Below are 14,757 nucleotides of genomic sequence, written 5' to 3' on the forward strand. Positions count from 1 at the left end.
CCCCCGCCCGCCCCCCCCGTGGCTAGTCACTTGTGCCCCTGGCATTGTTATTTGCTTGTTTTAGGAAATCCTTGAACACTTTCAGAATAAACAAATTAAATAAAGCTATCTAAGAGCTTTGACTGCTGTAGCATTTAATTTCCTCAAACTCCAAACCAGAATTCAGAAACTAAATCATTTGAAGTTGTAACTTTCCACTTAACAATGTGCTTCACTTTCTGAGCTTGCTTGGAAGCAAAGATTTATAACACAATCCGTAACTGGATGGCACAACTTTGCCATTTAATGACTGCAAATAAGTTTTAACCAGTAAGTTAAAGCACATTCAAAGCAACAGCCCTAATTACTTACAAGAGTACTATTATAATAATAAGAAAACTCATCCTCTGGGAAGTAGATCTGCATTGGCATTTTACAGTGCCAACATGTTTGCACTACTATTTTAAAAACAGGAGTAAGTTAATATATCAAGTTCATGGATAATAGTAACTATTCTAAATGATCAATATTCAAAGCATACCTAGAGTTTACCAGTCTAGACTACAGAAATCATCTTCCAAAAAAATGAGAATAAGCATGCCCAGTAGCCAGTGCTATCATATGGTAGTGTAACAAGAAAATTAGCAACAACTGCACACTACATAAAATATTTTTATATTCAACCATACAGGCTCAGGTATCATTACAGGTGTTCAGGAATTGCTGGAGCAGACTATGATACGCATAAGCACTCAGATAACATTCCGTAGCCTAACACTTTCCAAACTGCATGTATTTTCTGAAGGGCTGCATACTAACCTTTCACCACTCCCACAAGAGGTGGAGAGTTCTCTTGAGGGGTTCTGTCAGGTTCCTGGGGAGGTACAACCATAGCAAGCGTATGCACCGGAACACGTGGAACCTTAAAATAAAACCACACAGTCAAATTAAAAAGCTCCTCAACTGACACAATCACGAAGCAGTAACACAAAGGTAGTTTTCTACAGCAGACTTCCATTCTACTGTTCCTGAAACATCTATGCCCTGTTATTTCTTGGTGTAATCACTCCAAACCTAATCTTACTGACATGATATTCACAATAGCCATATGACACTTTACTAAAGCCCTGGATGGTATAGGCTGGAAAACTTGTTAACATTTTTAGCTTTTTAATCAGCTAACTGCATTGGAAAGTACCTCTCAAACAACATGGTGAGCAATAAATTTACACAATACAGTCTCTTTCTTATAACAACCAGAACCAGCAGGAAAACTTAAGATGCATTTTCATAGTGGTTCAGAACTGTAAAACAAAATACTTAGCAAATGCAAAAAAGCAATACACTTTTGAGATTAGGTTTGCGACTATCCTGCTTAAGGATCAGAATACAAGGCAGTTCATGCACTGCAGACAATTCCAATCAACTTTCTCACGCTGCTACTTTCAAACATACATTCTTTTCCTCCTCCAAAGGAAACGTTTATTTGAAACAGTTATTGTGATGTTTAAAATACCTGAGTCTGATCCTGAGATGGAGGTGTGAACTGAGACAAGTCTGCTGAAGGAACTGGCAAAACATTGTTTGGGTAATCCAGCAAGTAAGAAACAACATTTGTATGTCCTCCTTTGGCAGCTTCAATGAGCATTGTTGAACCATCCTGAATTGAGAAATTGGAAATAAATCAGAAGATGGATTCTGCTCTATGGCATGCAAAACATGAATTAGTCCATTTAAAATTGCACATTTTTTAATACACTAAATCAACCACGTGGTTGTTTTAGTACATGAAGTACCCAAAATAAACAAGCACTTTCAAGTGGATACCTTTAGTCGATGAGTAGGATCTGCGCCATGAGCCAGAAGGAGCTCAACAACTGCCAAGTGGCCTCCTGCACATGCCAGGGACACCACTGTGTGGTCATTATTAGCTGTAGCCCTATTGACATTGGCACCTGCAGAGAGAAAAAAAAAAATCCAAGAATTAAACACAAGGATATTTTTACTAAAATATCAACAGGTGCTGGAATATTTTCTGGAATAAGGACAACATTTTTCTTCCAATAATCTAAATTCATACATAATTCTGGGGTAAAAGCAAGAGATTTTAAATACACTATTGGCTTGTATACAGAACTGTCACTATCTCAACAGCATAGAAATGACACAGTAATAGTGGGCCTCATAAGTCATAAGAGAAGGTGCACTAAAAGGCACTCACTCTAACCTCTTATCAGTACTACTGCATGGTGTTTTTTCTGTTGTTCCAGGCAGACCCTTGAGGGTGATGGTTTGATTTTTTTCCGGGGGAGTGCGAGTATTCTTTACTTTGGCTTTTTTTGTGAACCTGAATATATTTGCCATACTCCAAAACTACTTCTTGATCTTTACAAAAGAGTTGGGGAAAAAAAAAAAAAAAAAAAAAAAAAAAAAAAAAAAAAAAACCAGCAAAATATTCTGTGCTTTGTTTTTATCATATACAAAATGAAATACAGAAAATCCCTAACAGCCTAACAAGGGCTCATATATACATAAGACTAACCTACACGATGACAAATGCTGAATTATCTGGCATTTTATATTTTAAGTTTTAATACCAATTTTTAAAATATTTTACCTTTGCTAATAAGGAATTGCACAGTGCATAAATGACCAGCTCGTGCAGCCTTCATTAGTGGGGTTCTCCCCCCTTCAGATTCATGTTCCTGTTGTAAAAGAGAAATAACAGTGTTGTGTAAACGGGTAAAATCTCTAACGTTTCAGCTCACGAATGACCTTGTGATGGGACCGGAACCATCAGTCTCTGAAGATCCACCTGTCTTCTTAATTGACTGGAATTAATTTTCCTTATACCTTAACTACTGACGCACACTGCCAAAAGGCATAAGGACTGCATCTCTACTGTTAATCACATAAGTAAGTTTCCCTGTATATACGTGTTTTTATTTGAGCATTTGAACACATAACACACTTGAGAACAATAACATCTCATTTCTTCCTCAGAGATGAGCAAACACTTATCAGCAAACACTGCGAAGTACACAAGTAACCATCACGTAGCAGTTCTGAGAACTAATGCAGCAGATGAGATTTCAGAATTGAAATAACGTCCAAACTGCAGAAAACCTTTTTATGACACACGGAACATGATTAGCAATAAAAGTTAGACAACTGCCTCTATTGCTTTTCTTTGATGGATCCTTCATTTCAGGTCATAAAGTCTCTGAATAAAAGGACTTGAAAAGAAAACTCAAGAGTGACAGAAGGATGACTTCAGCTTCACAGATGGCACAAAATAACAAAGGACAGACCAATAACAACAATTTTCTGATTTAAAAAGCTTCCGACAATGGAAAGATGTGGTTCAAGACAGCTGTATTAGAGAAATTAGAGTCAGAAAATCTACCTGTTAGGTGGACATGATCAATACTACAAAGAATGCTGACTAACACATATTAACTATTCCACTGCAACAAAGTAAGAGAATACTGTCTTCCCTGAGTCTGAATTTACGCTCTTCTTCATTCGTCTGGTTGATAATACAACAAAAACAATAGAAAACTTGGGGTTTTATGTTGTTGTCTTTTTTAATTTAAAACCAAGAAGCCAAACTCTAAACACATAATTTAAACCTAGAATAGCACACACATCCAAGTGTGAAAGTTAACATTTGGTACTGACAGGGAGTTATATTGCTATTTACAAATATAAAAGCAGAATATCCTACAGAATAAAATTGCCAGAAAAACAACTAATCAATAAGACTTCTGAATGCAGAATAACAGAACACAATGCCACTGAAAAAAATGGCAGTGAAAATGACATGAAAGCAATTTTCTTGAATTTCAGTCAACATATCCAGTACAGCTACTGATGGGCCTGGTGACAGCTGGTCAAAAGGGAATTAATAGAAAATGACACAACTGCCACCAGCAATTCATATTTGATGAAAAACCACTGCATCCTACCCTGAGAAAACTTATGCATGAAAGCTTTAAAAATTAATAATGTTGTAGAAATCGTCAAAGTTATAAATGTCATAAGACTGAAGGACTGAATTATCGCCAATTCCCAGGGTTCCTTAACAATACGGATGCTGATTATGAAAATGTCATTTACTTTTCTGAAGTAAGGTGGCTTAAGTCAGGGTAAAAAGCTAAAAAAGATTTTACGCTTTGTGAAATTAAATCAATGGAATCAAAAGGAAAATTTGTGCCAGATCCTGGAAGATGAAGAATGGCTCACAGATTTAGCATTTTTGGTGGATTTGCCTGCTCACTTAAATGAATTAAACATGTGTCCTCAAGGTGATGTCTTTCTTGCAGTGAGGGGCACAAAACAACACAGTACTCGAGGTGTGGCCTCACTATTGCTGAACACAGAGGGATGATCACCTCCCTGCTCCTGCCGGCCACACTATTTCTAATGCAGGCCAGGAGGCCGCTGGCCCTCTTGGCCACCTGGGCACGCTGCTGGCTCATGTTCAGCCAAGCATCAACCAACACCCCAGGTCCTTCTCTTCTTCACACTCATCCAGCCACTCATCCCCAAGCCTATAGTGCTGCATGGGGTTGTTGTGGCCAAAGTGCAGGACCCGGCACTTGGCCTTGTTCAACCTCATCCCATTCACCTCAGCCCAGCAGTCCAGCCTGTCTAAACCCCTCTGAAGGGCCACCCTAGCCTCAGGCAGATCGACACCACCTCCCAGCTTGGTGCCATCTGCAAACTTACTGAGGGTGCACTCAATGCCCTCATCTAGGTCATCAGTAAAGAAATCAAACAGGATGGGCTCCAGTACTGACCCCTGGGGGACACCACTTGAAACGGGTCATCAGCTGGACTTAGCTCCATTAACCATTACCTGCTGGGCATGGCCCTCCATCCAGTTCCTTACCCAAAGAAGGGTAGACCTGTCCAGGCAGTTTCCCCAGGAGAATACTATGATCAAAGGCTTTGCTGAAGTGCAAGTACACTACATCAACAGCCTTTCCCTCATCTATCAGGCTGGTCACCCAGTCATAGAAGGAGATGAGGTTGGTCAGGCACGACCTGCCTTTCATGAACCCGTGCTGGCTGGGATCTTGGATGCCACACACGTGTGATCTCACCCGAGATGATTTGCTCCATAATTTTCCCTGGTACCGAGGTCAGGCTGACAGGCCTGTAGTTCCCCGGATCCTCTTCATGGCCCTTCTTGTAGAGGGGAGTCACATCAGCAAGCCCCCAATCCTCTGCGACCTCACAAGTTAACCAGGAGCACTGGTGGATGGCCGAGAGCGGCTCAGCAATCACCCCTGCCAGCTCCCTCAGCACCCTACGATAAAGCCCGTCCAGTCCCATGGACTTGTGACAGTCTAGAAGGAGGAGGAGCTCTCTAACTGCCTCCACCTGAATCATGGGGGGTGTATTCTGCGTAGCATCCCAGACTTCCAGATCATGGCGTAAAGTGCCCTGAGGATAACTGATCTGCCTATTAAAGGCAGATGTAAAGAAAGCATTAAGGACCTCAGCCTTCTCCTTATCCTCAGTGGTCACATTCCCTGTTACATCAAGTAAGAGATTGAAATTCTCCTTGGTTCTTCTCTTACCATTGATATATTTGTAAAAGGATTTCTTATTTTCTTTTACTGCAGTGGCCAATCTGTGTTCAAGTTGGGCTTTTGTCTTCCTAACTTCATCCCTGCATACCTTAGCAACTTGCTTGTAATCACCCCAAGCAGCCTGTCCCTTCTTCCAGAGGACGCAGACTCTCTTTTTCTTCCAGAGACTCAACAATAGCTCCGGGTTCATCCACACCATCCACACTTCATCCCCTATGGCTTGCTTTACGGCACTCAGGAACAGCCTGTTCTTGTGCCTTAAGATTTCCATCTTGAGGAGCGTCTAGGCTTCCTGGACACCTTTACCCTTAAGGAGCGACTCCCAAGGGACCCGTCCTACAAACGTCCTGAACAGGTCAAAATCCACCCTCTTGAAGTTCAAGATAACAGTTATGCCAGTCACCCTTCTGACATCACCAAGAATAGAGAATTCTACAATTTCATGGTCATTCTGCCCAAGATGGTCCCCAACCTTCATTTTTCCTACCAGTCCTTCTCTGCTAGCAAAGAGCAGGTCTAGCAGGGCACCACCACTGGTAGGCTCTCCTACCAGCTGTATAAGGAAGCTATCTTCCACACGCTCTAGAAAATTCTTGGACTGCTTCCTTTGTGCTGTATTATATTTCCAACATATATCAGGGAAGTTGAAGTCTCCCATGAGAATGAGTGCTGGTGATTGCACGACTTCTGCAAGCTGCTCACATAATGCCTCATCCATCTCTTCATCCTGATTAGGCAGTCTATAACAGACCTCCAACAAGACATTGCCCCTACAGGCCTTCCCCCAGTCTTTATCCACAGACAATTCCTCTTCTCTTACTGCAGCCCAGGCAAGCCAAAACACTGGACCCGTATTAGAAATAGTGGCCTTGCAACAATACCAACCACTTCTCTTAACACCCTGGAATGGATCTGTCTGCAGCTGTGATTTACATGGGCTGAACCCCTGCCATAGGCTGCATGCCAGACCCTCCACCACTACTGGTGAATCAACACACACTGGTGTGCTACTCAATCCTGTGACCTGTGGTCCAGCTACGCTGCTAGAGACAGAGACAACAGCTATTGAGAATCTCTGCCTTGACATTACCTGTGTGCTTATGTCTTCCCTGTGGTTATGCTTCCTGCTCAAATATCTGTTCTTCCTGTTCTCGGCATCTTAAGAAAACTTCAGTTCCTTAGCCTTCTGCATTTCTGCACACCCTAGTGAGGTTCTTGTAATCCACAATGGGTATCTACACAAGCTCAGTCTTTATTCACAGAGGAGGAGGTCTGAGCATCTTTACGGCCTCCTATAGACCTACTCCAAAAGCTGCCTGGGCTTGGACACAGTACTCCCTATGGAGCCTCGTGAGAGCAGAGTAGCAGGGGACAACTAACTCTCTTGTTAAAGTTCTTTTTTTCTTTCATGATGTTTTGTTTTTCTTCCTTATTGAGTACTGGTGTTAAAATGGACTTTAATGCTGTAACCCATTTGAGAGCTGTAAAAGCACAGAACCGTACTGAATTGTGGTCCTTCCTGGAAAACCCTCTCTGGATACATGCTCTTAGGAGCCATGGGTTGTTTGTCTGAAGCCAGCAACAGCTTCCTCCAGGAAGAAAAGGCTTTGTAAAACTTGTGAGCCAGAGCAGTGTGCTGTTGTCTGGGTTGGAGAAGCTGACAGTGTGGACAGGCTACTGAGCTGCTCTGCGAGCTGTGCTGCATGTTCTGTGCTCGTAAAGCTGCAAGGCCTGGATCAACATAACTGAGATCTCATTCATGTGCCTGCCTCTGTGTGTCTCCCTTCCTCTCTGCTGAATAAAACCCCAGGAGGGCTGTATGTAGAGAAGAGGCTCCACAAGTTCTCTGGGCAGCCAGTGTTAATGTGTCACCTCCCCTGAGTAAAGAATTTCCTCCTAACATCTAATCTGAATCTCCCCTCTTTTATGCATTGTTTAAAGCCCCTCTCTCTTATCACTATTAGACCACGTTAAAAGTTTCTCTCCTGCTTATAAAATCCCCACAACTACTAGAAGGCCACAACAGGCTCCCTCTGAAGCCTTCTCTTCTCCAAGCTGAGAAGCCCAGCTGCCTCAGCCTTTCCTCATGGGAGAGGTGCTCCAGCCCTCTGAGCATCCCCAGGGCCCTCCTCCAACAGCTCCATGTTTTTCCTCTGCTGGGGACCCCAGGCCTGGATGCTGTACCTCAGATGGGGCCTCATAAGGGCAGAAGACAGGAGGACAATCCCCTTTCTCGCCCTGATGGCCATACCTCCTTTTGCTCAGTTGTATCAACTATGCTGCTCAGCTTAGCATCGTCAGCTGAGGGTACACTTGATCCCACTGTCTATGTCATTGATGGACCCTTGAGGGACACTACTTGTCACTGGCTTTTACTTGGGACATAGAGCTATTGACCTCAACTCTCTGGCTACAATCATCCATCAAATTTACCTTCATCTTTCAAACCCATCTCTCTCCAATTTAGCGGTAAGAAAGCAGTATAGGACCACTATCATTGACCACTTGTCAAAGATCTTGCAGACAGGCCAAGTAGAAAAAATCAGTTGCCCTTCCTTTGTCCACCGATTCTGTCACTCCATTACAGAAGGTCACCAGATTGGCCAGGTATGATTTTTTGAAAAGTTGCACTGCCTCAGATCATCTCTTTTATGATACACATCTTCAGTCCAGCCAAGCTAAAACATTTGTGTGCCCATCTGCTATAAATTTTCCAAAGTTATAAAAGAATACTATAAAACTGTCATATCAGAAGACAGAAATGCTTTTTTCACTTTTTTTAAAAAGCTAATTCTATGACTGCAAGACTACATTGAGCTCTAATAAAGGCCAATAAATTAGCATCAACTTAAACATCTAGAACAAATCAAAGTCAAAAGTTAAGGCAATGCACTGTCTTTGTCTACTTGCATCCTTTCTTTCAGCTGAAATCACCAAAAATTTCAAAACTTTTTTCATGCTGCAGTAGAAACTTGGTCAAGATTAGGATAGGGAACAGAAAAGTTGGCCAACAACATCCCACATCCACTTTGCTGTATTTGTATTTTCTGCTCATACAAGGAGGAAGTGCAAACACTCATTTTGTCAGGGCAAGAACTAGCAAAGAACGTATCACCAAGGACAGTTTTCCCTGCTATCTACACTATAGCAGTCATCACAATATTCTGCATCTTTTCTTCACTGACCAACTCCTGAGTAATTCTGTATAAAAAAACACCTATGCCAGCCCTGACCAGAAAAGCAGGAGACTACATGCAGGGAATAGCTCGGTCAATCCAAACAGAAGGAAGGCTTGAGTGTAATTTTCTGTAGGTTTGGATATCATATAGGAAGAGAGGGGAACATGAGAGAATTCCCCAAAGTAAGAGTTTACATTACTTGCACCTTTTTCACCAGAACCCCAGAAGTAGATGACGATCCAGACAGCAATAAGTATTTCCCTTCTAGACAAAAAGCAATACAATCAAAAGCATAATTATCCTATAATCAAATAATCAAAACCTAATAATTATCAATGATAATGCTTTTATTCTTGACTTCAAGTCCCATTCTATTCACTTCCAAGATTAGCTACATTTTAATAGAATTTTTTATTTAATTTTATTAAACTACTCTCTTTGGGTTGCATGTATTCACTGGAATACTTCTGAGTTTGTTTCCCAATTTAATATTATTTAAGAGATTCAGAACAAAATGACTTTTTAAGCAAAGCCCCACTGCTCTCTTCAGTTTTTTGACAAGCCTCTAGTCCACAACAGTGTCCTCCCTTAGTGAATAGTGAATTCCTAAGAGGATATTCAACAACTAATGGCTAAATTTGTTATTTTAAGCAAAATGATTTACACAAAAGTAGTGATGATAGCCACCAAGTAGTGCAGTTCTCATTTATATGCCACTAATTTTCGAGATTTAACTCCTATCAAAAGACAGTACACCAGCTGCCACCAACCTAATCGCCCCAGACAACCTCCTGAAGGCACAAAGGAAACCAGTGACTCGGGCAGGTAAGAACTCAACTACGCCTCTAGTTCAAAGAAAACATCTGAAGAGGGAAAACAAACATTGCATTAAGTTTATCACAGCTATATGAGCTAATAGAGTCAACGAGATAACCTGCTACATGTACATGAAGTTTGAGTTACTTTGGATTTTTTTTAACAGGGTTTCAGAAAACCCAACAGAAGAAGAAAATGCAGCACAAAGAAGGCGTTTCTAGTCTACACAGCAAGTCTTTAAGAAGAATTTAAGAAATTTAAATGCCTTAAAGCCATGCTTATCTCTTCAGCGTGTATCCTGAAGCTGCAGCTTACAAGCATCAAAGGCCAACCTCACCTGATGCTTGCCCGTCTCTATGCCCTCCAAAATAGTCTTCTTTAAGTCCTCCTGCTTGTCCTGCGGAAGGAAAAAGAAGAACTCACGGCTCTTGTTCTACAAATAAATGTCATTCTTGGTCATGAAGACCTGGAATGTGAACTTAATGGAACAGATCCACCAGCAGAATACTCTGCTTTGCTGGACAAGCACAGAGATAAATCCAAGCAAGCAGCCCTCACCAGCTGAGACTTCTACTGCAAGCCATTCATGAAGGTAGCACAAAGATTATGCATAGCATCTAGTTAAACACAAAATGCCTTTTCGTTCACTACTGACAAAAGAAAGTGTTACACTGTATTTTATCCCACCCAGAAATTACAAAATACAGCATTAAAAAGGTATTAACAGGAGAAAAAAAGAAAAGAAAAAAAAAAGCTTACTGACTCCTTACTGCCTTTCCCTTTATTTTTAGAAGACTGAGGTCCAGGCAGAGACCTAAAATCCCTGACATTCCAATGATGGTTCAAGGATCAGTACGGAAACTCATCCCTCACTCTAACAATAATATAGCTATTACTATTACGGTTTCTTTCAAATCCTTGTATTGGCTATTCTTGTAGGTATTTAAATACTGCTTTACTTATACTACAGCAAACACAATGTGTCACACACATACAGGACAGTGAGTTTCTAATTAAAGAGCCACGTTAGCGCAAGTGATGTTAACTTGTGATCAGCTGAAGGCAAAGTAACAATTCCTGCAATGACAAGAGAATCTGTAAAAATATTTCTGTTGTAGGGGAAGGGTCAAGGAGTAATTCGGCATTTTGTTTTGTTTTGCTTTGTTTTTTGCAAGTGGAGTTACAGGAGAGCCAGATGTAGTCTTAAGAAACTGCACACAATTTATAAAAATATGCTAAAATAACAAGCATGAAAAGATGAAGCTGCCCTCAGAGCTTCTCTCCCATCTCTCAACTTCAGCATAAAAGTGCCCATATTTCTTGTAGCAGAAAGAAAATCTCCATCACTGATCAACTCCCCTGAGTCTCAAGTAAAGCTGCAAGGCATCCAGATCAGTAAATCTGAACTCAAAACTCCTTCCTGTATTTCACAGCTCTGAAAAGCTGGGATCTTCTTCTCACAGTCCAAAAAAGAACATGTTTTGTTTCCAGCTATACTGGAAGAAGCAAAGATGCAATGACTTTGTCAAAAGCTGTCTTGTTTTCAAAATGGAGATAGAAATCTCAAGTTCACAGTGCTTAAAAGCAGGACATTACACCTCATTAAGCATCACCAAGTATTTTCCTGACCTTAACAGATCTTAGCACGGTTCCTGAGGGAACATGCATGTCTTCCCTTCAGCTCAGAGCCTGTATAAGATACCTGCTAGTCCCCTTACGAAAAAGTTACATCTCTCATATTAAAAACATCTCTCAGCTTTGAGATTTCAGGAATTCATGTCATACAGGCAAATAACTATTACTGTAATATTGTTTTGCTGTTGTTTTTTCCAGTGAAGCTAATATGCCACAGTATTCTAAAATAAAGTGTTTTAATTAATCATATTTCAGAGTTCTAATTTCTAAAGTCAAACTCCTAACAATCATAAAATCTCAAGTAGGCATTCTGTCCTGTCAAAAAATCTGTAGCCAAATATACTTTACATTTCGTCTGGAGGCAGAAATTCAGACTGTGACCCAAAAGTCTTTAATCCTACTGGCAATAAAGGAATCAGAATGCAACTAATATAGGGATGGAATCATAGGCTGAAGTCTTCAGATATGCCTTAGTAGAAATCACTCCTATTCTCAGGAAAAGCAAACAAATTTAAAGATGGATACATTAACATGGTGTAGCAAAATTAGTTTGGCAGGCCTACACATTTCCACAAGCCAACTTTGTTCCTTTACGGACACCCCTTTAAGAACTCCATCAGAAAAGCATCACAATAATTGGTAAGAAGTCAGTCCATAAACGATTAGTCACGTCAAAATACCCTACGTGAGTGAGCAGCTCTGCAGAAGACAGATAAAGACAATTGGTAACATTGGTAACTTCTAATACTATTTTCCATAGTTAAGTTTTAAGGGAAAATTAACCACAAACCAAAGAACATTAATCTCAGACACAACTTTTTTACTTCTTCTGCTACCTATAAAGCTGCTTTTCTTAACTAAGCTAGCATAGACCTCACAAAATCTTAATTGGTTCCTGGATTTGATCAAATTAATATTTGATACCTATGCCAGTGGATATGATCCTGGAAATCAAGAGCTTTCTGCTTTCAAGGAGCACATATGCCTTATGTCAAGACATAGCGGTAACTATACTTATACGTATATATACGGTATTGATACTCTCAATTCAAACAGAGCTCTCCTGCTACTAGAATTGCTTGAATTTTGGCTCCGGATTCTATTTCCAGATTGACAAAACACCACTAGAGATGAGCAACACACAGAAGTCAGTTAAAAAGCTGGGGTGCAAGACTTCAGCAAGGTTGGAAGACTTCTGTTTTCTGTGAGCACAGTAGAGGAAGCTGCATGAAAAACACGATCTGCTTTCTGTCAATGTGATCAGCGCAGCCTTAAAGAGGATCCTCCTCAGGACAGCAACCCCAAAGTCTCTACCTTGAATCCCACACAGTCCTGACCTCTTAGCAACTAAGAGGAGGCTTGAGAAACTAAAACAGATTTGAGGTCTAAAGCAGAGGTAGAGGTTCTGAACTGGGAAGAAATGGGAGAAGTGATTGTAACAGATCTTGATGGTCAGCATTTACTGTCATTTTAATTCAAGAGGAGGGAGGAAAGAGTTAAGCAATCTTCTTTTCTCAATCTAGAACCAGAGAAAAGGTCTCAACAGTGGTGAGGAGCCTTCCTGGTGTGAAGTAACACACTGAATGCAGAAGGGTCACGAAACAAAAAATATTAACAACAAAACTCAACGTTCATATACCTCTATGGGTAAATAAAACAGGGCTAGGAAATGAGCTCAGGCCTAGGATCCACAATTTTCACACTGCTTCTTCCTTAGCAGCCGCCCTGGCACAGGTCTGGCCCTGTTCTGAATGACGGGGTGCATCAGAGACCATTTTCAATGGGCAGTTTGGATGACATGATGTCAAAGGTAGTGCCCACAGACCTCCAAGGCCTTTGTACCATGAAGAACTTCAAAACCTCACCCCACAGCCCAGGGGCATCCAGTACACACACAACCCAAAACCACACAGACATGGATGTGCAGCCCAAAGTGAAAAATCCCCAGGTCCTCTGTGACACCATGCAGATGGGTTCAATGACAGCCCTTTCTCCTAGCATTCCAACACCAGCCCTCAACCTTGCTTTGTTTTACTGTACAGACATAATCAACACTTTCCTCAAAAAGGAACACAAGATCAGTATCCCAATATCCCCAGCATCTGTGATATAAACCCCAGAGAAAAACTGGATTCCGGTAAACAATTAATTAATGAAAGCCATCTCAGGAAATACTACAGTTGCAGCATGAAAAAGCAGAGAAAGAACAGCAACTGAAAATGTATTTTCACCTGCAGTATCCAAACAACAAAAATAAAGCAAAATTAACTAGACAAACTGAAGACAGAGTAACATCAGTCCAGATCTGTGTGCAATTTCCCACTCCATGGCAGACATCCTGCAACAACCTGGTGAAATCATCTAATCTAAGACATCACAAATAAACATTGATATCTAGAATAATCTACACTACTGCCAAGGAAGGTATTTCATATTCCAGCCACAAGGTAACACACACTTATGAAACCTATCTCAGAACGATTACAAACACAACAAATTTATTCAAAAGAGTTTACAGCCTCTAAAAAAGCAAAGCAATGCAGAGAATTGAAAGAAACTTGAAGCATCCTCTGTAAGTATCACTGCAGTTCTTCAGTTCGAAGTATTTTTTATCTGTACCATTTAGATATGACTGCAGCTTCACCACATGGCTGTTGACACACATCTTCCCTCCATCTCAAGATGGAACTACTGAAGCTTAACATATCTATGCTATAGACTGTAATTTGCTTTTAAGTTACTTAACACATTCAAAGAATAGGAGACTATATGGCAAGCCTTCACGTGCAAATCAACACTCCAATAATAAGCAACTATTTGGATAGGCTACAGACAATTACCACCACCAACAATTCTTACTTCCTTACTATAACTCTCTTGACAGCTTTTCATTTTGATTAGAAGTAGTTAAAATGCAGTAAAGAGACCTTCTGGTTAGAAAGGCTTGAGTTTTCTCAGCAATACTAGCCACATCTAGGTGCTGCATAATGCCGGTCCATATAACCCAATCACAGCAGAGGCGAGATGAAAAAATAGAATTATTTACAAGTTACAACAATTTAAGTAATATTTAAGCAGTGATCACTGCATCTTTTTAAAGCTTACGCACACTGATCTATGTTTCTTTGCTTTAAGCTTTGCAGTTGTGCTCACTGTCACGGACTACATCTTTCATTAAGAAGAACTGATGTATTCTTTGGTTTTACTGTTGATTTAAAGAAAATCCATCTCACATCTACTGAAGAGGTTACCACTTGGTAACTAACACTGAACTCAGCAAAGCACAGGAGTTATGCTAGCCTCCCCCAGCCCCAGCTTTCCCTGCACCTATCCTACTAACATATCCTTCCTCCCTCGTGGGAACAGATAATTATGAACTACAACTTTCCTGCAGAAAAATTAGTAGGGCCTGAAAGAAGAGTCTTCACAAAGAAGAGCAAAACTGTTATTAAGAGTTATAGCATTCATTTATTTACATTTATCAGTGTGAACTTCGAATAATGAAAGACACTAAGACAAAACAAAGAACAACAAAAACAAACCAACAC

General features: G+C 40.6%; 1 protein-coding gene across 2 annotated transcripts in view; it reads right to left on the reverse strand.

The window, feature by feature from the left end:
* Positions 1-14,757, reverse strand: part of ANKHD1 (ankyrin repeat and KH domain containing 1) — a 100,617-nt gene that overhangs the window by 40,397 nt on the left and 45,463 nt on the right. Inside the window, exons 11-15 of one of the 2 annotated variants that reach the window (XM_042836427.1) lie at positions 9,912-9,971; positions 2,597-2,684; positions 1,807-1,934; positions 1,496-1,639; positions 799-901 (exon numbers count right to left, since the gene is read on the reverse strand). In XM_042836427.1, the coding sequence (XP_042692361.1) occupies positions 799-901; positions 1,496-1,639; positions 1,807-1,934; positions 2,597-2,684; positions 9,912-9,971 (523 nt within the window). The remainder of the gene's footprint in view (positions 1-798; positions 902-1,495; positions 1,640-1,806; positions 1,935-2,596; positions 2,685-9,911; positions 9,972-14,757) is intronic. The other variant, XM_042836428.1, reaches the window with a different exon arrangement.

Source organism: Centrocercus urophasianus, unplaced genomic scaffold (assembly GCF_019232065.1).
Source record: "Centrocercus urophasianus isolate 14NV4802_14NV808 unplaced genomic scaffold, USGS_Curo_1.0 seq_60, whole genome shotgun sequence".
Lineage (NCBI taxonomy): Eukaryota > Metazoa > Chordata > Aves > Galliformes > Phasianidae > Centrocercus > Centrocercus urophasianus.